Source organism: Haematobia irritans, chromosome 2, assembly GCF_050003625.1.
Source record: "Haematobia irritans isolate KBUSLIRL chromosome 2, ASM5000362v1, whole genome shotgun sequence".
Taxonomy (NCBI): domain Eukaryota; kingdom Metazoa; phylum Arthropoda; class Insecta; order Diptera; family Muscidae; genus Haematobia; species Haematobia irritans.
This window is the reverse complement of record NC_134398.1, coordinates 140,823,815-140,851,015: the sequence shown is the minus strand read 5'-3', so window position 1 is coordinate 140,851,015 and position 27,201 is coordinate 140,823,815. Positions and strand designations below refer to the sequence as shown.

The 27,201-nt window shown below is 34.4% G+C and overlaps 1 protein-coding gene across 37 annotated transcripts; it reads right to left on the bottom strand.

The window, feature by feature from the left end:
• Positions 1–168: 168 nt before the first annotated feature.
• Mhc (myosin heavy chain) lies at positions 169–27,201 on the bottom strand. Of its 37 annotated transcripts, none has more exons than XR_012719659.1 (19): positions 27,055–27,198; positions 25,161–25,515; positions 24,371–24,514; positions 22,782–23,162; positions 22,636–22,699; positions 22,187–22,285; positions 19,979–20,082; positions 17,881–18,288; positions 17,254–17,424; positions 14,415–15,001; positions 13,878–13,995; positions 9,445–9,708; positions 6,892–7,101; positions 5,884–6,770; positions 5,601–5,679; positions 3,477–4,652; positions 2,465–3,370; positions 1,845–2,331; positions 169–1,168 (listed from the first exon to the last, which is right to left on the bottom strand). XR_012719659.1 is itself a non-coding variant. In XM_075296312.1 (19 exons), the coding sequence occupies exons 2-18, from the start codon at positions 25,362–25,364 to the stop codon at positions 1,864–1,866; spliced, it is 5,850 nt and encodes a 1,949-aa protein (XP_075152427.1). In that variant the 5' UTR covers positions 25,365–25,515; positions 27,055–27,198; the 3' UTR covers positions 169–1,168; positions 1,845–1,863. The 37 variants fall into 37 exon arrangements, 35 of the variants coding, with proteins under 35 accessions (XP_075152427.1, XP_075152422.1, XP_075152423.1 ...); XR_012719660.1 differs by having other exon boundaries at positions 1,845–2,301; XM_075296312.1 differs by having other exon boundaries at positions 1,845–1,911.

The window sequence follows — 27,201 nt, the reverse complement described above, 5'->3', positions numbered from 1 at the left end:
TCACCCTTTACTAAGAATTTAAAGGTAAATGTTATTGGTATTAGCAATTCAAAAAACCCCACTAAGCATAAATGCTTACTGTCTATGTATATGATATTTGACCCACTAGGAACAAATACTTCTGTAGTGTATTTGTGTGTTTGTTTGTTTTGCAATAATAAATCTGTGTTTTTGATTAATTATGTTTATTTTTCTTTTTTTGTAATTATATGGCATATATAATTTGATTTTATTTCGAATGTGTAGTGATTCGTTTTTATGTTTTCAGCTTTCATCATAGATGACATTTTTCGTATTATGTATATATATAAAGATATTATTATATATAAAATATACAGAGTGTTAGAAATTAAACCTAAACATACATATGGTAGTAAATAGTTCGATCTTGTTAACTGGTGTTTTTTTTTGTGATTTTTGTTTTCGGAGGAATCTAGACGGGGCTTATGTCTAGATTCTCATAATAGTTATAGATAATTATATAAATATAAATCGTTTTTACAACAATATGAGTAAAGGTTTCGTTTAAGTGTTTTTTTGTTTTGAGAAAGGGCTTTTCATTTGGGCTGAGTTCGAGAGTAATTTGTTGATGGTTGTTATTTTTTTTGTTTTTGGGAAAATGTCGTTCCAATCCGAAAGTGAGTGAATCCTTCTACACATCAAAACCAAAGTAATCTTCCATTAATGCTACTTTAGATGGCGAGTGATTTATGCTCTTGGATATCATCATCTTCATCATGGGTTTATCATATTTGCTGATTTATGAGGTTTAAGTTTGCTGTTAAAACTAGATTTTGCTGATATTTTTTCTAATCTTTATGGCCTAGGTATTGCATTTTCCTCCCTTCGTTCGTTGGGTTGCATATCTTTTTTTGGGTTTTTTAATATGAAATCTTTTTTTTTGGTATTTTTCAAAACTTTTTTAAAAGTTGTTTTTTATTTTCATTCTTTCTTTCTTTTTCTTTTCTTTTTTTAAATTAATTAGAAAAACAAAAATTGTTTGTAAAATATTTATAAATTAAAGTAAAATAAAATAATTTATGAAATAGTATTAATAAAATAAATTAAAATGTTTTAATGGCATTTAGAATTCGTTTTCTGGAGCAAGGTCGAATCTTGGTGGGAAAGCCATACCGTCCAATTGTGGCCGCATGGACATAGCACGGGGCTAAAGTGAGTAGAAGAGAGAGAGAGAAACCAAATTACTATAAAATCTAATATTTAACAATAAATTGAAAACATGCTTATAGGTAGGCTTAAAAAATTAATCCAACAAAATTATCACTGATGATTGATTGATGAGAAACCCAAACTGAGTATAGCTCCAACAGGAACTGTAATCAGAGCTAATAATATGAATCATGAGAGAAACCACATGAGCAAAGAAAGAGAGAGTTATGTTATCCACATTCGATTAGAGAGCGAGAGATCCGTAAAACATTTAAGGAGATTGTAAAAACAAATCGATGAGATTTTTTGTTTCGATTTCTAATGAAATGAGACAAGAAAAGGATAAGGGGCTACAAACTAAAGACAAGTCTCATAAAAACAATCAGGTGAGATGATTTTCTTGTTGTATAAGGGAGAGGGATTGTATGAATCAATTTCTCTTTTTTTTCGAGCATCAAATTCAAATCAATGCTATTTCAATTTCGGAAACAACAAAGGAGAGATATTGTGTATGCATGTGTCTATATGAGAGTGAGAGGAGAGCGATCGAAATGCTCCAACAGTCATTGACTAGATTTGGTAACAATGTAAACGAGAGAGGGAGTGAAACATTGAGATTGAGAATTAACACAACACAAAATCTCAGGCATATAATATTAGCCTTGTTCACTTACAAATGTAATGAAAGTTGGTTTACTGATCCAGCACACTCTTGTTGCGGCCACCTTTTGGCATTCCCGGCTATATAGTATACACACACATACATATACATATTATATAGTAGAAATAATAATTATATTTGTCGTACAATACAAAAAAAGCAGAGAAATGTAATTCTTGAATGAACTCTTTTCGTTTTTTTTGGTTTTGTGGGTATGGGGCACGAATTATACTGTTTGGATAGGTGGGTGGCGTTTATAAAGCTGGTCGGTTGGGAAGCATTTATGAGATTTGGGGCCGATTGATTTCACCTGCTTTGGATTGATGCTTGTGGATCAGAAACGCTTAAAGTTTAAACTTATGAGCTAGTTTTGATTTGGTTTTGGTTTGGCTGTTTTCTTTTGTGGATTGTTTTGTCTGATTCTAGATGTGGACCATGGTTGATTTACAGTGCCATAGTTGGATTTAGAGCTGAGTAAAAGTAAAAGTAGAAACAACGTTCTAAAATTATGATTTGAGCAAAATATCATCATAATAATAAAAGAAAAAGAGAAAAACAATGAGCAAAATATAATGGTAAAGCGTGTTTTTGTTGGCCCTAGATATGGACCGTTAGCTGGGGAGGATTACTTACCGCGGGGCTGGCACCACGACCAACGGAACCGGCACGTCCCTTGGCACGGAATTTGCTGATGGCTTGTTCAGCCAAATCGGCGCGTTCTTCAGATTCTTCGAGTTCTTGTTGGGCCTTGCGGAATTTGGCCAAGTTGAGGGCGGCAATTTCTTCGGCTTCTTCGATTTGCCTCTTGTATGTCTTGATCTTTTGTTGGAGCTTGTCAACCAAGTCTTGCATGCGTTCGTGGTTCTTGCGGTCTTCTTCGGATTGGAAGCTCAATTCCTTGACGCGGCGTTCAGATTTGCGGAGGTTCTTTTGGGCATCGGCGTGTCTTCTTTGTTCACCATCCAATTCGTTCTCCAATTCGCGGACGCGTTGTTCCAATTTTTGGATAGCCTTCTTGCCACCCTTGAGGGCATTGGCTTCAGCATCATCCAAACGGACTTGCAATTCCTTGATTTGTTGTTCCAAAGCCTTCCTCAATTTTTCTTGAGTTTGGGCATGGTCTTGTTCAGCGCGGAGTTCATCGGCAAGACGGGCGGCATCAACCATAGCCTTCTTGGCCTTTTCTTCGGAGTTCTTGGCTTCGTTCAACAATTCATCCAAATCGGAGTGGAGTGTTTGGAGTTCGGATTCCAATTTCCTCTTGGCAGCGGAGATGGAAGCGTTTTGGGCGGAAACTTCATTGAGTTGTTCATGGGCATCGGCCAATTCTTGTTCAGCTTGGCGACGGCCACGGTCGGCTTGTTCAAGGAGGGTGCGGGATTCTTCCAATTCGTTTTGGAGGGCGTTGGCACGACGTTCAGAGATACCCAATTGTTCGCGGGCATCGTCACGGGCTCTTTGTTCTTCTTCAAGGGCGGTTTGGATGTCCTTGAGTTGTTGTTGGTAGCGCTTAATGTTCTTTTGGGCCTCGGCGTTAGCCTATAAAGAAGAGAGAAGAGATAGCAAAGATATAAGTATAACCCTCGTTTTTTCAATGTTTTCTCAGAGAGAAGCGGTAGCAGCCTGTTAATGGCTTCTATCTTACCTTGTTGGCGTGATCCAAAGCAATTTCCAATTCGTTGATGTCGGCTTCCAACTTCTTCTTCATGCGAAGGGCCTCAGCCTTACCCTTGGCTTCGGCTTCGAGGGAGGCTTGCATGGAGTCGAGAGCACGTTGGTGGTTCTTACGGGTGTTTTCGAATTCTTCTTCCTTCTCTTGGATGCGGCGGTCGATTTCTTGACGGACTTGGGACAATTCCAATTGAGCGCGCAAGACCTTGTTTTCTTCTTGTTCCAAAGCAGCTTCAGCTTCTTCCAAAGCGGCTTGGAGTTCATCCTTTTCAGCTTCCAAGCGTTTGCGAGCCTTTTCGATTTCGTGAATGTTGCGGCCACCTTCACCGATTTGGTCGAGCAAGTCCTTGACTTCATCAGCCAAGTTCTTGTTTTCACGGCGGACAGCTTCCAATTGTTCTTGGCCTTCTTCGTAGGCACCCTTGAGACGGAACAATTCGGTGGAGTAGTTGCGGCATTCCTTTTGGGAGGCATCGAGTTCAGCAGCCAAATCATCAACCTTGAGTTTCCATTCGCCAATGATCTTGTCGAAGGCCTTTTGTTTCTTTTCGGCAGCGTTGGCAATAGCGTTGGCACGGTCGACTTCCAATTGCAAATCTTCGACTTCGGTGGACAAGCGTTGCTTGGTCTTTTCGAGGCCAATGCATTTTTGGTTGAGGGATTCAATGGTTTCTTCAGCTTCAGCCAAGCGAGCTTGCAACTTCCTCTTGGCTTCTTCCAATTCTTCGGAGCGGGCAACACCATCGGATTCGTACTTGCTGCGCCACAATTGAGCTTCAGCGTTGGCCTTGCTCAATTGACGTTGCAAATCAGCCTTACCTTCAGCTTCTTCTTCAACTTGTTCACGGAAGTTATCCAAGTCGTGTTCCAAGTTGCGGAATTTGCCCAAAAGAGTAGCACGTTCGCGGGATTCTTCATCAGCCAAACGCTTGGTATCTTCCAATTGGGTGGTGAGGGAGATCTTGATCTTGGACAATTGGGAAACTTGGGATTCAGCTTCTTCCAATTGGCGCAAGAGGTCGGAGTTTTCAATGGACAACTTCTTCTTGGCGGCATCGAAATCGTTGAGGGTTCTGTTGGTTTCATCCAATTTGGATTGGACTTCGTTGAGGGTGTGTTGCAATTGCTTGGCAATCTTTTCTTGGGCAGCCTATGTGGGTTTACGGTAAGAGACCAATTAGTTTCAATGTATAAGACAAAAGTAAAGAGGCGAGTATAGAATTGTGTAAGGTTTATGTACAGTTAGTAGTGGCGTTTTTTCTGGAGAGTGTGGGTTAGGAGATTTTACAAAGAGAGCTAAGAATTTGCAAGATAGAGAGGCTGGGGATTAGTGGTATATTTCATTTTACTCTGGAAAGGTTAGGGTTTTTCTATTCACAAAAGAGTAAAGGAATATATTCACAATTTTTCTTTACAATAGATAGAGAGAGCGAGAAGAATGTCAAGGGATTTATAGCGTTTTATAAATCCCGGAGATTCTATGCGTTTCATCTTACAAAGCTCAGCTAGCAAAGCTTATGAGCGATTCTTATCAATTCCCACAGGGAATCTTTAGAATCCCCAATAAACCATTTGGTATCAAAAAATTCTACAGCGTTTTTTATACAGCTTCGGCGCTTATATCATAGTTTATAAGAATCGTGAATTTGCTATACCTTCTCGTTGGAAAGGTGGTCGGAGGCAATGCGGAGATCGTTCATTTGAGAGTAGTATTCGTTCTTCTCCTTTTCGGACCTAGAGATGTAGTAGATTGGTTTATGTATTAGTTAGATGGTGTTATATGTGTAAAGAGGAAAGAGGAGATATTACGAGGTAAAACTTTCGCTATGTGCAAGAAATTAATTTACTCTCCGTGGCTGTGGTAGTTGTACCCATCTCAAAGATTAGGAGAATTGAGCAAATCATGACGATTAACACCTGCTAAGAGAATCTCATATGGAGCAACGAAAAAAATTTTGTGTGCTTTTGAGAAAGGGGGAGAAATTTGGGGGAAGTACGTGTGGGGTGTAAAAAGTGTGATTTTTTTGCTTTGTGGTTTGTTTGAATGATGTTGTTGTGTATCCTTGATTTGTGGCCAAGGATTTGAAATTTGCTTTACCTTTTCACGACCAAGTTGATCGCAAGCGGTACGAGTTTGGTTCAACTCATTGTGGCAAGTCTGGCGATCATGTTCAGCCCTGAACGGGTTTAACGATTCAGAAAGAGAGAGAAAGAAATGTTTAGGATTTCCAATCAATATACAGAGCGAACAACACAAAACATAGAGTTGCCAACGCATATTGCGTAAGCATTTCGTGGAAACCACTGGGTACACAGCTACAAAAACTGGGAGAGAGAAAGAACACAACACAAGAGAGTCACTCGGTGAACGTAATACTTACTTAGCCTTCATCTTGTTGAGTTGGTCAACTTGTTCGGCCATTTCAGCGATGGCATCGTTGTGCTTCTTGCGCAAGTTAGCCAAGGTGGATTCGTGTTGGATGTTGGCTTCTTCCAAATCGCGGCGCAATTTGCTGAGTTCAGCTTCACGCTTCTTGTTAAGTTCGATTTGGGCAGAAGTGGCACCACCAGCTTCTTCAAGACGTTCACCCAATTCCTCCAATTCGCGGGCCAAATCAGCACGTTGTTTCTCGGCCTTGGCGCGGGCTTGACGTTCAGCTTCGATTTCTTCTTCCAATTCTTCGATGCGGGCTTGCAATTCCTTGATTTGACGGTTGTTCTTGTTGACGACGACTTGTTCATCGTCCAATTTGCCGGTGAGGGCACCCAATTCCTTGTCCTTGCGTTGGATGGTTTGTTCCAATTCCTTCTTGTTGCGTTCCAAATCGGCAACGGCTTCTTGGGTGAGCTTCAAGTCACCTTCAACCTTGCGCTTGGATTTCTCAACATCACCACGCAATTTCTTCTCACGTTCCAAGGAATCTTCCAATTCATCCAAGGTTTGTTCGAGCTTAGACTTGACCTTGTTCAAGTGGTTGATCTTGTCTTCGGCAGCTTGCAATTCTTCACCAGTCTTTTGGTTGCTTTCGCCTTGCATCTTCTTCTCCTTGTTCAACTTGTTGATGAGTTCGTCTTGGTGGGCGATTTCATCGTTCAAGTTGCGGATTTGATGGTCCTTGGTGGACTTGTCTTGTTCGGCCTTTTGGACGGACAATTCCAAGTCTTCAATGTCCTTCTTGAGGCCAGAGATTTCTTGGTCAGCCTTCTTCTTTTGTTGGAACAATTGGTTGCGGGCATCTTCCTCTTGGGTCAAGCGATCTTGGATGTCCTATAAGGGTCAAAGAAACCAAACGAAAATAGATGGTAGAAGGCAGGTAAGTATATATCCAATATTTTTTGTGGTAATTTTATAATTAATATTGCTTATCTTTTTCTCTGGGGATACTTACACGCAATTGATTTTCGAGGTCGACCTTTTGGGCTTGGAGTTTGGAGCAACGTTCTTGGAAGTCAGACAATTGACCCTTTTCACCGGACAAGGATTCCAACAAGGCAGTCTTTTCAGCTAACAACTTAGCGTTGAGGGCTTCCAATTCCTTGCGTACCTTAACTTCAGCAGCATGGGCATCTTCAGCCTTCTTGGCCTTCTCTTCAAGACGCTGTAATTCATTCGAAGAATTGGCATTAGCTGCTGTTGAACTCACATTTCCCGCAGAGCTATCATCGCTAACTGGATTAGGAGCTGGAGCTGGTGATTCTTCGGCTGCTGGTGGTGGTGGAGCTGCTTCTTCGGGTTTAGCTTCATCAGCAGGTATACCTTCCTCATTGGCTTGAGGTGTGGTAGAGGCCTCACCTTTTTCGGATTTTTTCGATTTTTTAGCTTTTTTATCTTCAGCCATTATATGAGAATTTATTTATATATTTTCGCAATAGTAGTAAGAAATATGGTCGTTTGTTGCTTTTTTAAAACTGGCAGTTTTTTAATTTTATTTCGTAAAGTCGTTTAAATAACCCTTGATTTGAATTCAAAATCGCAAAAGTATCGGCCCAGGTAACTAGAGAACCGTTTAGCTACTGGTCAACAACTGGAATGCTGCTAAGTGCATTGCTTTACAAGTGCTCAATTGAATATGCGATATGAAATTGAAATTTTCAGAAAATTTTCAAAATTAGAAACGCCCCACATTGATTTGAATGCAAAAAATTATGAGCAATAACTCATGCCATTGGAATACCTAAGGTGGGGGTATGTGGGACCCACACCCCAAATGCCACGGCCCATTATCTGTAGCAGCAGCAGCAGCATCAACATTTCACTCAATTTGGCAATCATTATGATGGGCTCAATGTTATTAAAAAACTACATTATCATGGTAAACGATCGATATGGCACAGGTGTTTGCGTTGTTGGTTTTTTGTTTTTAGGTTTCACATAATTCTTCTTGGCTGAGGGCTTTCTTTCTGAATATGTGAGAGTTTTTTTTAATGGAACTATGAATGATGAGGTTTCAATTAAATTATTAATAACATTTACCACAAACAACAACAACAGCTATATGTTAAATGCATATGGCTATCATTACTCATCATAATGTAGACCTATTGATTTTTTTTGCAATTTCAATTCGCCTTAGCAAAATTCTGAGTGAGTTTTTACGCTATATATGCTTGAGCATTAATAAGTTTTTTTTTTTATACAAATTGCAAGAAATTAAAGTGAATAAGAGGGGAGTGGCCATGTCATTTGGCCAAAACACTTGTTCACTTCGTTATAATTAATTAAAAATAGAGTGAATGAGTGAAAGCGCGTTTGCCATGATGAAACCAACTAATTTTTGGTGTATATATAGAATTATTGGTAATCATGGTGTAAATCTTTTTTGCAAAATCCTAATGAGCCAATCGGCATGGCATAGGCACTGAGGTGGTAATGACGTGAATAGATTTTTTATAATTTCAGGTTTGTTTTTTCTTTCGTCAGTTGATTTTAGCTAAGCAGAGAAGATCTAAGTATTTCCTCATCTCATTAATTATAAGGTAAACAGGTTCCAGATGAAAATCGTAAGATGCTAAAAATATATGGTATGGTAGGCCTCCTATAGGGGGGGGGGCGAAATTCATGCTTGAATTCTTTTTCATCATTGAATGATGAGTAAGTTATTGATCTGCTAGTGATTCCTTAAGAATCGAGTCATCATCATAATCATCCTCACCGAGCCATGCTATTGATGACTGATGCCAATGCGTAGGCGTTTTGTAATATTTTTTTTTTATAAATATTAAATTTTTGCTTCCTTATGAAAATGTTGCTATATTTTTATATATTTCTTTAATATATAAGCAATGGATAATTGAATATTATTAGCCAGCAACAGCTGCTTAACAAGTTTATTAGGCGAATTATTCAAATGGATATATTGAAACAAATGCTATTTTGAAATATTTCAAATATGCGAGGGCAAAACTAATGGCAAAAGCTAAAGAATATATATAAAAATATTTTTGTATTATTCATAAGGTTTTGCAAAAAAAAACACACACACATTAATAATTGAAAAATGATCCCAATTCCTAAGGAAAAGTGAGCAGGGGCAATATTTTTTTGGGTCTAAAATAAAATAAAAAAAAACTAGGGACAGGCTAAGTGGTTGGCATCTAGAGGGGAGGGATTCTTTTTCACAAGGAAAAATAAGAAGATTCTTGTTTGATTTTATGGAGGAATATTTGAAAGCCATGAAAATATTTAGTGTGTAAAAAAATCTTTCTATTGACAGGCTAGGAGTATGAAAAAATTCCAAAAATTATTTTTTTAACCCGGATAATTTTTTTGCCATTAATTTCCTAACCAGTTTGATTTAGTAAACCTTTACGAAGTTCTAAACCTCCATTCACCAATAGCTTTATCATTCTTATTATCCAGCTCCTTATCCATTTATGATGATACCTTATTGGCGTGGGAGTAGAAGAAGAAACACAATGTTTTTTTTTCGTAAGATACTTACAGCAATTTCATCTTCAATACGAGAGACATTGAGCAAAGGCTTGACCTTTTGCCACAATTTGTACCATGGCCAGGTACGCAATTGCAAGTATTTGCGCAAGTTGCGTTGAACAACCTTGAGGGCAACACGTTGTTCTTGCAATTTCTTGAAACCCTTACGGGCCAAGTAACCACGAGCCCAGGCTTGCATCCAGGACATAATCTTGCCCAAACGTTCATCACGGAATTCTTCCATTTGACCCAAGACACCGGCACGGAAGAAGACCTATATATTGCATAAGTTGAAGAAAATACATCCAACACACAGAGAGCGCGAGAGGATGATAGAAAGTATATATGTTAGATTACAGAGATTCCTGGGGTTTAAACAAAATTGGCGTAAAAGAAGCCACATGTTTTGAAATAGAGGGAAAATATTGAGATTTTTTTCATATATATTATGAATTTTTATATGATGGGGAGAGTATATATTTTCTAGTTTCTAGAATTATTTCTAGAATTTTTGATATTGTTTTTTATAATCGTTTTTATCATTTTTTTTAAATTTTTCAATAGTAATTATTGGTTGTTTTTCTCATACATATATTAAGAATTTTTATGATTTTATTGGGTAGAGTATATATCTTTTTGGAAAAAACAAATCTGTTTAGAATTTTTGTTATTATTTTTCTCATTTTTTATGTTTTCAATATTTGTTTTTGATTTTTCCAAATTTTTAATTTTCTTTTCCATTTTTTTATTTAAATTTTACTCTATTTTGTAAGCATGTGGCTTTCTTTTAATTTTTTTAAAGCGCATAATTCTTCAAAAACACATTTTTTTCTAGACAAATATTTTTCTTTTTTTTTGGGAAACAAGATAGGACATAAATATTGGGGATTAGTATAAAAAAGGAAATATTAGAGTAGAAAGTCAAGTCAAATAGAATAACATACAAACACATATTTACAAGAAGGGAAGGACAACACAAAATTATAACATCATCAAGACAATGGGCTAGAATTAAGGAAATTGACATTTATAATAGAGAAGTGAGATAGTGAGACAGAGAGAGTTTTTTTTTTTGTGTCATAAAAAGAGCTAAATTTTGAGAATTCTAGTTTTTTTCTCAAAATTAGGTTAGACAAAGAGTTTTTTTGTTGGTAAAATTTTGTTTTAAAACATTTATATGTACATCAATTATTAAATTATATTATTTTCTTTTTTAGTTTGTTTTTTTTGTGATCTTTTTTTCTAATACCTTAGTGCGGCCAAGACGATATTGGTCGTCGGGCAAATCTATGTATTTTATAATAATTTCAGTTGCCTTGATGTCTTTGTCAACGCCCTTCAATTCTTTGGGACACATGATCTTGTAGCTGTATTCAGTTTTGGCGATCATGTGTCATGGTGAATGAGTGTGTGTGTATATAGGTAGGTAGTGGTGGTGGAGTGGTTTGTATATTTTTTATGATAATGATGAAAACGTGCAATAAATTTTATAAAAAAATATTAAATCAAAAACAAATAATAATGAATAAAATATATATGTAAGAAAAATAAATAAAATTTAAATAAAAAAATAATGACTAAAACATTCCATCTAATAAACTACTATGATCTACAAAAAAAATGAAAAAATGACCCATTTAAGGTCCTGATTTACAAGGATTTCTTAAATATGGGTACACAACGAATAAAACAACGGTGTAGAGAAAACAAAGGAAATACAATAGGCCAGGCATTTTACTAACTACTATGGTAAAGAGATGGGGGTGAATTTCAACTCACTTTGCTACCTGCCACCTTTATGGTGTATTTAAAAAAGGTGAGTAGCTTAGAGTTATGGGTAAGGGGTTTACACTTCACAAAACCATAGCCAAAAACAGAAAATGTCGTTTTCTAACTTGTTCTTTGGCCATGGCTTAAGAGTGTATGGGTGTGTGTATAATGAGTGTGTGTGAGAGAGAAAGAGCACAAACAGCAATAACATTCGAATATGGGAGAAGTAGTTTTTTGTTTTGGGTTTTTCGAGTGTTTTTGTTGAAGAATTTGTATGTTTTTGTGCAAAATAAATTGAGCATTTCAAAAAATATGGAGCATCGTTTCAACATGCCTTGGTGTTACCCAAACGATATTGATCGTCGGTCAGTTCAGTGGATTCGACCAAGATTTTGGTACATTTTTTGGGGTCGTCAATTCCCTTGATGCCCTTAGGGTTTAGGATTTGGTAGCTAAACAAATATGATGAGGTGTTTGTGTATATTGATTAGAAACAAGGTGATATTTTGTTTTTGTTGTTGTGTGTGTGTGATGGGATTGTGATAATAATAATAACTAAATAAATAACATACAATAAAACTAAATATAAATCAAACCAACTAAATAATGATCGAACATATCCAAACTAATTGAATGAACTACAGGCCAAATCTATCAAATAAAGCCATTGTGTTTTGGTGGGGTGGGGTGTGTGTGTGTGTGTGGGTATTTGAGAGGAAATGGGGGAGTAATATTTTATTACTGTTTTACTCGATATTGGTTATCGAGTTGCCCCCATAGTTTGTGTTTTTGTGTGTAAATTTGTTTCAAAGGTCCTTTTACTGTTCAAAGTATTTAATAAGGACCTTTTTGTGTGACATGGTAGCAAAGATCCTTTTACTGTTCCAAGTATTTGACAAGGATCTGCTAAACTAGCTGAGCCATAACAAATATTTTTGAAAAAGAATATCTAGAATGTGTTTTTTTTTGTTGTTGTTGAAATGGCATAACGCAGTTGAAATAATTTGGGAAATAACATGCCTTGGTGTGACCGAGACGGTAGAGATCACTATCCAATTCAGTGGATTCAATGAGGATCTTGGAGGCCTTCTTAGGGTCATCCATACCCTTGATACCCTTAGGGTTCAAGATTTGGTAACTATATGTCGTACAGCATATAGAAGGTAGTGAAGGGGATAGGGTATGAAAATAGGAAGGAAAATAAATAAGTAAAAACAAATAAATATGAATAAAAGAATATGAAAAATAATAGAACAATACTGGAATAATTAAAGCCCTAGTCTGAGAGACATGCATGAAAAAACATACTCATAATTTTGGAATAAAGAAAAAAGGTATAGAGAGAGAGAGAGAAAGGCATATAGATATAAAAAGGGGAATGAATCTAATGTCCTTGATCATTTGACATTTCTTGGAATTCCTGCTTGCTTGGGATCGGGTATTTCAATGATAAAGGACTATTGGCATACTGGAAACCAAATAGTAAAAAAAAAACATTTCTATAAAGGCATTCCGAGAGAAACACGAGCATATGATAAAAAGAGCACTCAAAAGAGAATGAGGTGAGAAAAAGGCTTCAAGACTCTTCATTGTCAGCCATAATGTCTAAAATGGGATTTTATATATGGCTAAAGTTTCTTTCTATTAAAAATAGAAGGGAATGGGGATTCTTTGTCTATAATTTGTATAGGAGTAAGGTGAGCAAAAAATAAAATTATTTGCCTTTGTATGACCAATACGATACATATCCGGATCCAGTGGTGTAGATTCTAGAATCTTTTCAGATTGCTTTTTGATATCGGCAATACCAACAATACCAGCTGGATTAATAATTTGATACCTGCAATATTTATTATGTATAGACAAAAATCAATAATATTTAATACAAACAATGGACTGTGGAGTATGTGGAGAATGTCTAAAGAGAAATCTCAATAAAGAATATCGAATATGTATGTATTTCGTTTATAGTGTGAAGGAGAAAGAGAGCGAGAGTATACTAATATAACTCTTGAATTGTATTTATGAGTCTATCGATCGAAGAGTCTATGTTGCTGAGAGTGGAATTGTAATCTCTTTTTTAGCTTCGTGTATAAAATGGAAGAGTGTGAGAAAAGAATTTTATCTTTATGACTATGAGTAGTGTGCATGTAATATTTTCTAAAATTATTGGTGTATGATACAAAAAAAAAAATGCTACATAACAAATATTATGGAGTACAAGTACAAAAATTCTACATAAAAAGGAAGTATACATAAGAGAAAAACTACATGGGGACTAAACCATACTCTCCCCCAAATCTTGGGATAGACAAAGAGGGAGAGCATAAGTTAAACTAAAATCATTGATTACCCAAATATTTTAACTACATAGAGGACAAAACTCAAAGACTAAAACAAAAAAATATTTAAAGTTACAGAGACAGAGTGATTGACAGAGAGAGAGAAAGGAAGTATGACATATAGTCAGAAGAGACATATATACATATGACATAAGGGAAAGAGAGAAAGGGTCCAAAATACATCTCTTGATGGTGACATCTATAGACAATAGACCATCTACTACAAAAAGGGGAAACTCTTTCTAAGAGATAGGTTTGGATTTTTGGAAAAAAAACTATCACAAGGATACATCATTGTCTACAATTATTGGGAAAATAATAGCTTGCGTGCCTTGGTGTGACCAATACGGTACATATCGGGATCCAAACCGACAGATTCCAAACATTTGGCAGCGGCATTCTTGGGACTCTTTTCACCAGCCATAATAGCAGGGGCCAAAATCATGTAACTGTAGACAGATATAATTTGTAAGGGGAAGGAAGTTTGTAGAGATTTAATTTTTGTTGTAAAACCTCTTATAAAAAAGTCTCTTAATAAATCCTAAAATGAGTATGTCTGATATATGCAAACATTTTGATGCAATGTGTAAGTTCCTATTCATGTAAGACCTAATGCTGAGAAGTTTATGGAAAATTAAAAAATAGCAATGGTAAACATTTTTCAAAAAAAAAAAAAAATACTTTTTGTCCAACTTTGAAGGTTTTGAAAAATTGTAAACCAAATAAAAAAAATTAATTAAAAAATTGAAAAATGTTTTAATTTTTTTTTTCAATTTTCCATGATCACTTCTAGTTTCAGTTCCCTATTATGATTTGATGATGGATGACCTCATATTTGTATATGTTCAATGGCCATCATCATACTTACCGTTGCTTGAAGTCAGGGTATACCATTCTGTTGGGGAAACCTTTACGGCAAATACGGATACCTTCAAGTACACCGTTACAGGTCAATTGATGCATAACCAAGTGAGCATCAACAAGACCAGGTTGTTTCATTTCGTTGGGAATGATGCAACGGACGAAGTGAGGTTGTGTGGAACGCAATGTGGTCATCAAGCTGTTCAATTGTTCCTTGTAGGCCGAAGAGACGGTAGCGAAGCCACCACCCTTCTTACCACGTCCACCCTTAGCTTCAGCGCCACCAGATTGGCCAGGATGATCAGCGAAGATTTCAACCAACAAAGCGTTCTTGGATTTCTTGAATTGATCGACGACAGTGTCGTTCAAGGGATCCTTGTTCTTTTCCAACCAACCGGTGATGTTATAGGATACAACACCAGCATAATGGCCAATAGCGAAGTGAGCAGCTTGTTGACCGGGCTTTGGTGGTTTTGGTTTTTGGAAGGGAGCAGATTTGCCCAAGTGAGTGTTGGTCAACTTCTCAGAGAAGGTTTGATCGGTAGCCTTGGGGAACATAGATTCTTCTTCAAGGATGGACAAGATACCCATAGGCTATTTGTTTGTAGACAAATTGACAAGTCCCACGAACAGAAAAACGGGCAGCATAACACAGAGAGTAACAGCGTATAACGTATGCAAGAAGTGTAACAGCGTCGTTGAGTACGTGGAGATAGAGAGATAAGGAGAGAAAAAATATATTTATTAGTTTCGGATGTTTTTCTAAAAGATTTGAAAAATTTTAGTTTCTCTAACAAAACATTTTGACGAGCCATATAATTTAAACATTTTTACATTTAGTAGAACAACAGATACCTTACCTGATTTGTTAGAAGTTTAAGCAGAGAGAGATAGAGAGAGCAAATAAGAGATTTTTTGATTCTCTATTAGAGCTTATTAATTTGTAAGGGTTAATGGAAATGTTTCAAACACCAAATTCTTAAAATTAAGGATTAGATGATAACGAACGTCTATAGCATTAATTTATTAATATAGAGAAGAGTATACGAATACATTAGGTTCGAAAATTACATTGAGAGTTTGTATTTAATTAGGAGTGTGAGAGACAGAGAGTTATTTTCTTCTACAGAGAAGATATAGACATGAAAAGCTCTTTCTAGTTTAGATTATTATTATTATTATTATTATTATTATTATTTGAGATTAGAATATTTCCCATCAAAGAGAAAATACATTGAGATAGAGAGAGCATAAGTTAATGCTACAAATTCATTAAGAGAAAGGCATATTTCAATGGTTATTTTTTGTTGTTGTTGAGGTTTTTCTCGGAAAATTTTGGCTTTGTGTATATATTACAGTTTTTTGAGCTCTGTACATTGGACAACTTTTACTTTTTATTAGACAACGACTACCCAAAGTATTAGGTATGAGGATTATTATTTATTCATGTGAGTGAGAGAGAGAGGGCGATTTTCCTCTCTGATCGTCTTATACCTTCTCAATTAAATCTATACACAATTGCAAATCCATGCCAAAATCAATAAATGTCCATTCGATGCCTTCACGTTGATATTCTTCTTGTTCCAAAACGAACATATGATGATTGAAGAATTGTTGCAATTTTTCGTTTGTGAAATTGATACATAATTGTTCGAAACCGTTATACTGCATGAAAATAGGGTTTTTTTTGGGGTGGGATGTGATGAGAATTAAATAAAACAAAATTTAAATATAAGAGATTCAAGACTCTTGTTGGTAATATTTTCTTTTTTTTTTGAGAATGATGAATGATATGTGAGGATAGATAGATAGGAGGAGAATAGATAGAGAGATTGGGTTAGTTAGGATTTCTCTTTGCATAAGAGGCCTTTTATCAATTTTATGAGGGGTTTCGGGCTCTCTTAAGAGAAATATTTTTGCTGTGGGGTTATTTTTTTCTAAGAACTTGAAGGACATTTTTCAAAATGTTTTCAGTTTCAAGTTCAAAGTTTTCTGATATAACAATAAGCTGATTTCATTCCATTCTAGAAAGCAAAAACATTCCCAGGGTTTTGAATAAAATTCCCTTTTGGGTGGGTGGTGTTTTTCAATTCGTAGCATTTTCATAACTTGCGGCCCATTTTGTTAGATACTTTTTTTTTCTATTGTGTTTTTTTGAAGACAAACCTTTTCAATCAAATCAATACAGGCCAACAAGTCCATACCGAAATCAATGAAGGCCCAGTCAATACCTTCCCTCTTGTATTCTTCTTGTTCCAAAACAAACATGTGATGGTTGAAGAATTGTTGCAACTTCTCGTTGGTGAAGTTGATACACAATTGTTCGAAACCGTTGTACTAAAATTTGTAATGAACCAAATACAATACAAGTGCTCATACAGGATCGTCGTAACATAAGGTGGGTTGGTGGGGGTGTTGTGGGGGTGGATTGGGTGATTTGTGAATAACTAAAAGTGTCTAAGAGGAAAAAACAACACTCGAATACACACACATGTGGAAACAAACTAACACAGTTGTGGGGTGATCTAAAGTTCTAGGGGTATAATTGAGTGCCATGTGACAATGGTTCGTTGAGTGCCAGGTCTACAAAGAAAAATTGGTTTTGTGCAAAAACAATGGGTGGTGGCTACCTTTTATGCTATAGGTTGGGGGAGACCAAAACAAAAAATTTTTTTCGGATTATTGGTTTTTGTGAAAATCTTACCCATTTTGCTTTGGTACTAAAATTTGTACTAAAAACATTTACATAAAATCAAATGGTGCTCTAAACTAAATAGACAAGTGCTTTTGAGACAAAACATTACAATTGTAAACATTTTTTTTTTTGAGATTTATAAAATAAGCACCTTTTCAATCAAGTCAATACAGGCCAACAAGTCCATACCGAAATCGATAAAGTCCCAGTTGATACCTTCTTTCTTGTATTCTTCTTGTTCCAAGACGAACATGTGATGGTTAAAGAATTGTTGCAATTTCTCATTGGTGAAATTGATACACAATTGTTCGAAGCCGTTGTACTAAAGGAAATTTTAGATGAATTTTGATTTTGTTTTTGTTTCAATAACGAAATGGCAACGAATACCTTTGAAATTGGTGATATACACCAAAAGAAGAAGTGTGTGTGCGTGTGTGGGTCTATAGAAAATGAATGGAAAATTCATATTTCCTCTGTGTTGTGTAACATTTATCGAAGAGTTTCAATGTTAGTGATAGGTTTGAGACTTTTCTTCATAGAATTTCTTGGAATCATTTTATAAAAAAAAAAATCCAAAAAATACTACAAATTCAAAGCATGAAACCAAATTGTTTCTTTTTTTCCAAGTATGATAGAAGAGTGGGTATTATGAGATGAATGTATGTGTGTATGTGTAAAATGTTCAAGTTTGATTGTATGAGATGAATGTATCTGATGGATATATGAATGTGTGCCTTTATGTTGTTTTTTTTTTTTGGTTGGCACACTGAAAACTTACGTCGAAAATTTCAAAACCAGCAATATCCAATACACCGATGAAGTGTTGACGCTTTTGTTTGGTGTCCAAAGTTTCGTTACATTTCTTGACCAACCATTTGAAGAGACGATCGAATACACCCTTGCAGAGGGCACCAATGGAGTTGGTGACTTGTTGGACATTACGACCTTGTGTGACGAATTCGTTACCGACCTTAATGCGGGGTTTCAACAAGTTCTTGTACAATTCAGCGCAATCGCAACCGAACAATTTGGCAACACGGCCACCTTCTTCTTCACCATCTTGTTCAGCTTGTTCTTCGCGACCACGTTGCTTGAACTTCATACCACCCATATGCATGACAGCGGCGGTGATACGGTAGACATCTTCCTTTTCTTGCTTGGTGAAGCCCAAGATATCGAAGGCTTGCTATATGGTGGATAAGAAATGTGCGCGAGGCGTGCAAAAAAATAATAAAACATTAATTAATTGAATTTATTTTGTGTGTGTGTTTTTTTTTTAAATTTAAAATACTGGCAGCTTTGTTTTTAGGTGTTTTTTAGAGCGTTTTTTCTAAGATTTGTTTTATGTGGTAGTTTTTCTAGTGTAAGTTATTTATTTTTTCTCATGCTTTTTTAATTGAATTAATTTACTTTTCAAGAAAATCCTAATATTGAGTGTTTTTGTAACAAAATTATCACTTTTAATTTTATATGTTTTCTTACTAAAAATGTTAGATTGAAAATCTTGATATTTTTAGTAATATTACATAAAAAAGGAAAAATCGTAAAAATATTTTTTTGTAATTACTAATAATTAATATTTTTCCTTTCATTTTCAAATTTTTGTTTTTTCTCACATATTTTTTTTCTAAAATAAATTTTAAATTTTAAATTTTGTAGAAAAACATGTATCATTTCAATATTTTACTTTATTTCTTCTTCTATTTTCCAATTAAGATTTTCATTGTTTTACTTATTTTCTAAGGGTTAGTTTCAGAAGCAGGCATGTAATAAAGTTTTTTTTAATTTTATTTTATTTCGGTTAGTCACTAATTTCCTGTATTTAATATTTCTTTTTTATATTTTTCTGATTAGTTACTAGAGATTTTAATTTTCCATACATTAAATTCATTCTGAAATTGGGTATCGGAAGCTAAAATATATGTACATACAGGCACAAAATCAGTAAAATATTCCGGAATTAAAACAAAACGTAGATATAGTAGGGGAATGATAAATCATAGTGGGAATATTTATTGATTTTTTTTTGAGGTGTGGTGCATTGTTTTTAAGCAATTCAACATGCTTGTTTCCCATGGTCGATATGTAAGTGTAGTCATGACTCTCTTTTTTCTATCTATCGAACAATAATCGAAAGATCAAGAGCCATATGTATGTGGAGGGAAATTGTGTAAACAAATTCTATCTCTCAGAGTACAGAGAGATAGAATGAGTGAAAAAGAGGGATATTTCGTGGATATATGTAACGGGTGGGGGTGTTGGGGAATATGCTTTCTTTCGAGTTAGCATGCCTTATAACATAACACATTCTTCTCATCTCATATTTAGTCACTGTAAACACGATTTGTATAGACCCAGGTATGTAGAAATCTAGTCTAACAAGTCGCTGCTTTTCCAATTTGTTTTTCATTCATTTTTCAAATTAAACTAATAAACGAAAATAATAATAACACAATATAAACATAACATAATAAACGAGGGCATGGCCAAAAACCAACCAAGAAACTTGATTAAGCCTTTAACACACCATCACAGGAGAAAGACGGTGAGTTAGAGTCAATCAGAGGAGAGCCACAAAAACATAAAAGAGAACGCACACAGAGAGAGAATTTGTAACTGGAATGTAAAAAACAAAACTCTTGTAGGTGTTGTGTGTGTGTGTGTTTTGGAATTTGTGGAAGGGCTAGGTTATAATTGTGTTTTGTGTCTAAGAGAAGGGCTGGGAGAGAGATAGAGTAAACACATGGAGTAGGTTTCTTTATCTCACATAAAGGCAATGTGTGTGGTTTTTTATAGTAGGATGTAACGGGATGTTCGTTGTATTTTTTGTGTGTGTCTGGCAGCCATATTGTCGTTTTGGCTTTAGTGAAACTTACATCGGCAAGCTGGAATTCTTCACCGTCATCCATATTGGGTACAGTAACTTTACCCTGGGATACGTTATAGTAATCGTAAATGTTGTCCGACAAGAAGCACATATCTGAGTGTCGAAAAAATTGGCAATTAAATAAAAATTTAGAAATATCCCCAGAAAAATAAAAAAAAACAAAACATAACAATGAGATTTTGACGAAAGTAACAAAATGATGTCCACATTAAACACAACGAAACTGATGCTCGCCTCCTAGATATTCCATTATCGTACTATTTGTGTGTATTGTTTTTTTTGATTGTTTTGCCACAGATAATATTGGGTATAGGTATTTTGTGTCTTTGTAAGGATGCTTCTACTTTGGAGGAAATTTTTCAAAAGCCGACCTTTTTCATTTAGTCGTCAGGAGCAGGCTTTGGCATAGTCTTACAGCATAAAACTAGCATAACCCGGTGTTTTATTTTCACGATGGTTGTAAAGAATTTTTCATTAAAGTTTGGCAAAATGTTGGTTAGTTAGTTTGTTTTTTTTTTCTTAGTAGGGGAGAGAGGGGCTCTGCTCCTGACCCAGTATTAATGCTTTTCTTAAGTGTATTTACAATATGTATTTTTTGTTTCTCTAGATAGTATGTGCCTGGGTCGGGAAGTTTTTGGATAACCTTTAAGAGGGCATAGATTTTGGTGGTAGAAAGAGAGCCATAAAGCCAAATCAAAAGAGCTAGGGCAGGTGTGTATCATATACATCAAACAAAAATTCATAGATAAAGAGAGCGAAAGAAATAGAAATTCCGGAATAACATTAGGAAAGTTATTCATATATACATAGTTTGTTTGTATGAACATTAACAAACAAAATTAACATATTTACCAAAGTTTTAATTACACTTTTTTTGTTTACAAAACTTTTGAAAGGTGCAGTCTGGCTGGTTGGGTGTTTTATTTTTTTTTTTTTGATTTGGAGCGAGAAATATAGAAATAAAAACAGACCACTTCCCTATTACAGGGATAAGAGAAATAACTAGGCCAAAGTTATAGAAAAAGAGAAAGACAGAATGAAAGCCATAGTCTTTTACTTAGGTTTTTGTATTTATACTGTACACTGCTGGACTGTAAACAAATTTACAGGGCTCAAATAGAAAAAAAGTGATAGAGTGTGAAAGAGATAGAGAGAGAAAGTAAAAGTAAATAATTTCAAGCTCCAAAATAGGAGAGCAGGTCGAAGTAGTATAGAGTTAACCAACAAACATAATGCCCAACTTACATCGGTCAATTCAAATTCTTCACCATCGTTGACACCTGGTATCCTGGTTTTACCCTGACATATACCGGGATAATCGCCAATATGAGGCGTTAAATATGTCATCTCTTTTTGTTCAATTAAAAAAAATATACATATAAAATAAAAATAAATAAAATTTATCCTATATATCCATAATTTAAACCCTATCATGATTTATATACAAATCAAGAAATCTTAAGGACCATGATTGAATTGGGGGTTATGGGGCTGAAGAAGAGCCTATAAAAATTTTTTTTCAGTAAATGTTCAGCTTTTAAAGCTGTGGGAATTTTTTCAAAAATATTTTTTTTAAAAAAGGTTAAAAAATTAGATTTTCATATGGATCCCTTTGGATCTTTAGGATATTTTTAAGTTATTGGTTAAATTTAGTATTTAGTTTGCTTTGTTGTTTTTATATTATAGCTGCTACTATTTTTTTTTCGAAATGCATTAGAATAGGCTGTTAATTCTTTTAGCTTTGTTTGTTTGCAAATCTAAAAGTCAAAAGAAGATAATTACATCGGTAAGGGTGAATTCATCAGCATCATCGATACTGGCAACAGTGATCTTGCCCTGAGATACAATATGGTAATCGTAGATGTTATCACTCAACAAACAGTATTCTGTATAACAGATCCAAGAGGGGGAAAAAAAGATTTTTTTTGTGGTTAATATTTGGGTGATATGTGGTGGTTAGGAAAAATTTTGATTTGGCTAAAATTTCCAAAAACAAACAAGACTCAAGAAAAAATTTTGTGTAAGAGTATTTAAAGTGAAGAGAAAGTAAGAGCTAGTAGATGAAAGGAAATTTCCAAAAAAAAGTTGAAGAGAAATTCCAAAATCCAAAACTTGGTAAAGTATTTCCTCTTAACCATGATGTGAGAGTAATGATAAAGATGGATAGATGTTAAATGATGCAATGTTGTGTTTATACCTTTAACACCGGCAACGGAGCCAGACATGATCTGGTAGAAAATGTGGTAAGAACGTTCCAAAGATTGTTGGGAGATGACACGGGCCTTTTCCAACAAGTCTGTAAGGTAAAGTAAAAAAAGAGCACAACATAAGTTTCAAGTCATGAGAGTGGGAGAAAGAGAGGTAAGTGAGGTAAAAACAGAAAACCTCAAGGCAAGCGAATTGAATAATATTCAATTAAATTCAAATAAATGAAAAAATTCAAACCATTGAGTTTTACAAATTTTTTTTTTGGTGTAAATTTTTAGTTCATTAAAGCTTTTCTAAAGATTGAAGAATTTGCTAATATAATTTAAAAGCTTTAAAGCTTTTCTATAAAATCTATGAAACACCCTGTTATTAAAAGCATTGCCTTCCGTTTGTTTCTGTTGTATATGATTATATTTAAATGTTTTTTCAAATACTTACAAGTTTCAATATCAGCACCAGCCAATTTACCAGTGGGGCCGAAATGAATACGGATGAATTTACCCTATGTCCCAAGAAGAGAGAAAGAGAGAGAATTTAAGTAAAGTGTTTCTCAATAGGGTTTAAGATTTTTTTAAAATACTTACGAAACGAGAAGAGTTATCGTTACGGACGGTCTTAGCGTTACCGAAGGCTTCAAGAACAGGGTTAGTTTGTACGACTTGATCTTCCAAGGAGCCCTTGTTCTTTTGGGATTCATCCTTCTTGGTGGAGGCACCAACAGTGGCGAAGTAGGCAATTACCTTCTTCGTGTTTTCAGTCTTACCAGCACCAGACTCACCGGTAATCAACATAGATTGATTGACGTGGTTGGTCAACATGTCGACGTAGGCACCATCAGAAATGGCGAAAATGTGGGGTGGCACTTCATTACGGCGCTTGCCACGGTACATCTTAGCGCAACGGTTAGTATATACGGGGTAACGCTTGTAGGGATTGATGGCAACGCAGAAAAGACCAGAGTAGGTCTACACGTACATAAGTCCCACAATATAAAACAAAAAAACATCCGTCACGGAGGTTGCCATTTTGAGGATATAGAAAGTGGAAAATTTTGGATTAGAATTTTCATAATAAGAATTTTTGTAAATAAATGTTTGTAACAGAAAATTTTGAACGAATTTTGAAGGGGAAATAGTAACAAAATATGTTTTTTTTTGTGGGGGGACAGGTAGGATGCAATCAAAACAAACTACTTTAAGAGAAATGAAAACTACAGTTTTTCTACTGGTTTGTGGTGTGGGGGAAAAAGGGAAAATTCAATGATTTTTTTGTAACGAAAAAAATAGGGATGCAAAAACAGATGAAGAAAATCAGCTCAGTATATGTCATAGTTTTACTGATTTATTTGCTGGATTTTCCATAAGGTGGGCCAAATGATTTTTGTTTGTTTTGTGTTTTTTTTTTTCTAATTGGTCATCCATTGGTTTGCTGTATCTTTTCCATAAGAGTACCAATCAAATTGTTCTCCATGCGGTGTGTGTGTGTGTGTGGGTATGGTGTTTCGAATTTGCGGCCAGTTTTTGATCTTTTGACTGGTGCCGTGGGGCTTTAGCTTTAAGCTTATGAGGATTAATGGGCAAAGCTTTAAGCTGAATGATTAAAACATTTAACATGCCGATGAATGATTTTGTGTATGATAGTTTTTTGGACTAATTTCCCTCTTTTTTATTTTTGATAGTTTTCAGGTTTTCGAAATGAGTTCGTACTCAAACGCCAAATCTCCAACAGGAAAACTTATCAAATTGAGGAAAATATAGTAACCAAAAAAAGCAAGCCAAGTTAGCCAATATTTGTTTTTTTTTTTAACAAAAAAAAATCCAAAAAGCTTTAGATAACATAAAATGCTTGAACACTATTTCAAATAAATTTGAACAAATAAATAATAAAAAATAATAAATTAAAAAAAATAATTTTTATTTTGGCTGCTTTTTTTTAGATTTTTTTCAATGATTTTGATATGTATGGAAGTTAGTTTTTTTTTCAAAACAAGGGACTACTAAAATTATTAATTTTTGGTTATTGTTTTTGTTTTCAACTAATTTTTTTTTTCTTCAGAACATTGGAATATACATTGAATGCTTGCTGACTTTTACAGAAAAAGCTTGTCCCTACTCAATGGTTGAGTGAGGGCATAGCTCTTACACAAAAGCTTGCTAGCCGGCCGCATACTTACGTAGATAAGTTTGTTGTAGTACCGCTGTCTCAAGTTATGGAGTACAGAGGCATCGTTAAGGTATGTCAAGTTAGACATATCCTCAGCTTTTTCGTATTTGGGAGGGTTGACTTGTTGAAGTTTGTCTTTCTTGAAGTCTCTGGTCTAGTTATTGGTCATTATTTTTTTTTGGTTATTTTTTTTTTTGGCAAAAATCAAACAATCCCAGATGATATACAGTTTTTGTTTTTTTTTTTAATACAATCATGGTTTCAATATAACCCAGATATTTTTTCGATATTTTTTTATTTTTTTAGGGGCCACAACGAGTTGAGAGGACCATAGTTATGGTTAGATAGATCAAGAGATAGAAGTAGAGGAAGAAGAAAAGAAAAAATTGATTAGTATGGTTTGTTATTGGCTACTTACGTAGATAAGCTTGTGATAATAACGTTGTCTCAAGTTGTGCAACACACAAGGGGTATTCAAGACAGTCATATCGGCCATATCTTCGATTTTTTCGTATTTCGGTGGATTGGTTTTCTCCACAAGATGGGCTTTAAAGTCTTTTGTCTAATTTCATTTTGAAGGGGAAGATTTTTGTTGTCATAAAATTAATTTCAACAATAATTAAATAAGCATAAAAGTTTGAAAATATTCCATAGTTTTGCACTTAAGAATATTCTAAAACTTTTTTTTTGTAAATAAATAAAAATTATAATTTTTTGATATTTTCCCAAGACTTTTTTTTGCTTTAACCCTTCCATTGTGGTTTGCTTGTTACGTTTTTTTTCTGGTTTGTTTATATTACCTCACCGCCAGGCAAGCCTACGGAGACGACATCACCCTTGGTGGCTTTGATTTCACCAAGGAGATAACCCTCCTTCTCATCGGGGACCCAGCAATTCTTCTTGGAATCATAGGGTTTCGATTGATCGATACGTCTTTGTTCCAAAGAAACGAACAAGTATGGGGTGGGATCCTCATCTTCTTGGCTAGCAATTGGACGCGGCATCTTGAATTTAGGTTTCGCAGTTAAAGATTAACGTAAAAAAGAAAATTTTAAGCTCGTTTGAGAAAGGGCTAGATTTCTTTTGCGAAAAGCAAAATTTTTATTCAAATTTGTTTTAAATCAATTATCTCGTCGTCTCAGCCCAAATGCTTCCCTGTAATGAGAAAAAAAATAAACAATATAAAGGTAAGTAAAATTGTTTTCAGAATGAAATATAGGGACGTCAGTCAATATTTTTATTAATAGTTTATAGTAAAGATTTTTTTATGGGGTTTAATACCAATATATGGGTTATTTCCAAATTAATATATTTTGTTATTTTTTAAAACTTGTTTTAAAATTTAAGCATTTTATTTCAACATTCTTTTATAACAGTTTTTATTTTTATTTCATAAAAAATTAGATAATATTGGCTTTATTAATATTTTTTAAATTAAACGTAACGCAAAACAATCGCCTTGCGTGCGGTTTACTTTTTTTACTATTTTTTAATTATGACTTTTATTTATTTATTTTATATTCTTATTTTATTTATTCATTTTGTATAAATTGTTTATTATTTTATTTTTTAATATTTTATTATTTATTCATTATATAAAATTTATTGTAATTAGATTTTACTTTAATAGATTCTTATTTTTATTATTTTTTAGTTTATATTTATATATTTATTCTTTTACTAAAATACTATTTATAGTTTTTGTTTTTATTTTTTACTTTATTAGTTTTATTTATATAGACTTTTTTCCCATGGACTTGTTTTGTGTGGAATTTTGGATTCTTTTATTATATTTTAGCAAACGAAGATATTTGTGTGTGTGTGTGTTTTTTTTTTGTCATTTATTTGTATGACCCAATTTTTTCCCCTATGGATTACCATATTATTTTTCTAAGGCGTTTCGCAATTATTTCGAAATTGGCGAAAATTTTCGAAATACCATATAAGTAAATTTCTCTATATTTTCATATCTTTTTTCAATTTGCTTTTCATTTGGGTAATTAGATACAATTGGCATTCGTTGTTATTCACTCTCAAAAAGAAAAGCTTTATTTTCAAAAACAAAAAAAAAAATTTAAAAAAAAAAATCTAAGCATTCTTTGCTATGTGTGCGTAAAAGTATTTCTCCTGGTATAGCATTTCTCTCACATACACGATTTAATAACCATAGGCAACTAGTGATGATCAAGCAGATGGCCGGCCACACATAAGTGATGTCATGTCTTGTATGTATGTGTTTGGCCGGACAATTTATTCGAGATCATTCGTTTTGTTAGCCACCATTAAGCCTATCAACAGATGTGGGTGTGTGTATAGGTAAGTATTGGCCACAACGATAGATGTGGGTTGTGTTACTATATATAGCAACAACAAAACACTGACACCATTTGGTTGTTGAGAATAATAGTGGGTGGTGGGTGTAAGGTGAGCACACACACCCATTCATATACATATATAACTCGTAAAGTACAGTGATAAAGGTGAGTAAGGTGTATTCACTATTCACCAAAAATTCACCACAATTATATATTCAAATATTTAATGGATAGAAAGAATCTATTGCAAAATTTTAATTTAATAAAATCTCCAAAAAAACTTTCACTTAAATTGAATCATTTTATCTCCATCTGTTTTTATTTTTTTTTTTTTTTGTGAAAAATATTTTTTCACTTTTGTTTTCACTAGCACACTTACTATTATTCTTTTCAAATTGTAAAACAAATGTTTAATTCCGTTCCCGAAAGGACACGTTATTTTTTTCTAATCGCTTCGTTTTCAAAAAAATTTCGTTTAGAATTCGTTGTTGAAGAAAACTCATCCGACAGAGGAATTGATCTAAAA

Coding starts and splice junctions, on each gene's coding strand:
- Mhc (XM_075296307.1), bottom strand. CDS start 25,364: ATGCCGCGTCCAATTGCTAGCCAAGAAGATGAGGATCCCACCCCATAC. Junction 22,700..22,781: donor ACGATAACTCTTCTCGTTTC/GTAAGTATTTTA, acceptor CTTGGGACATAG/GGTAAATTCATCCGTATTCA. Junction 1,169..2,464: donor GTCGTGGTGCCAGCCCCGCG/GTAAGTAATCCT, acceptor TACTCACTTTAG/CCCCGTGCTATGTCCATGCG.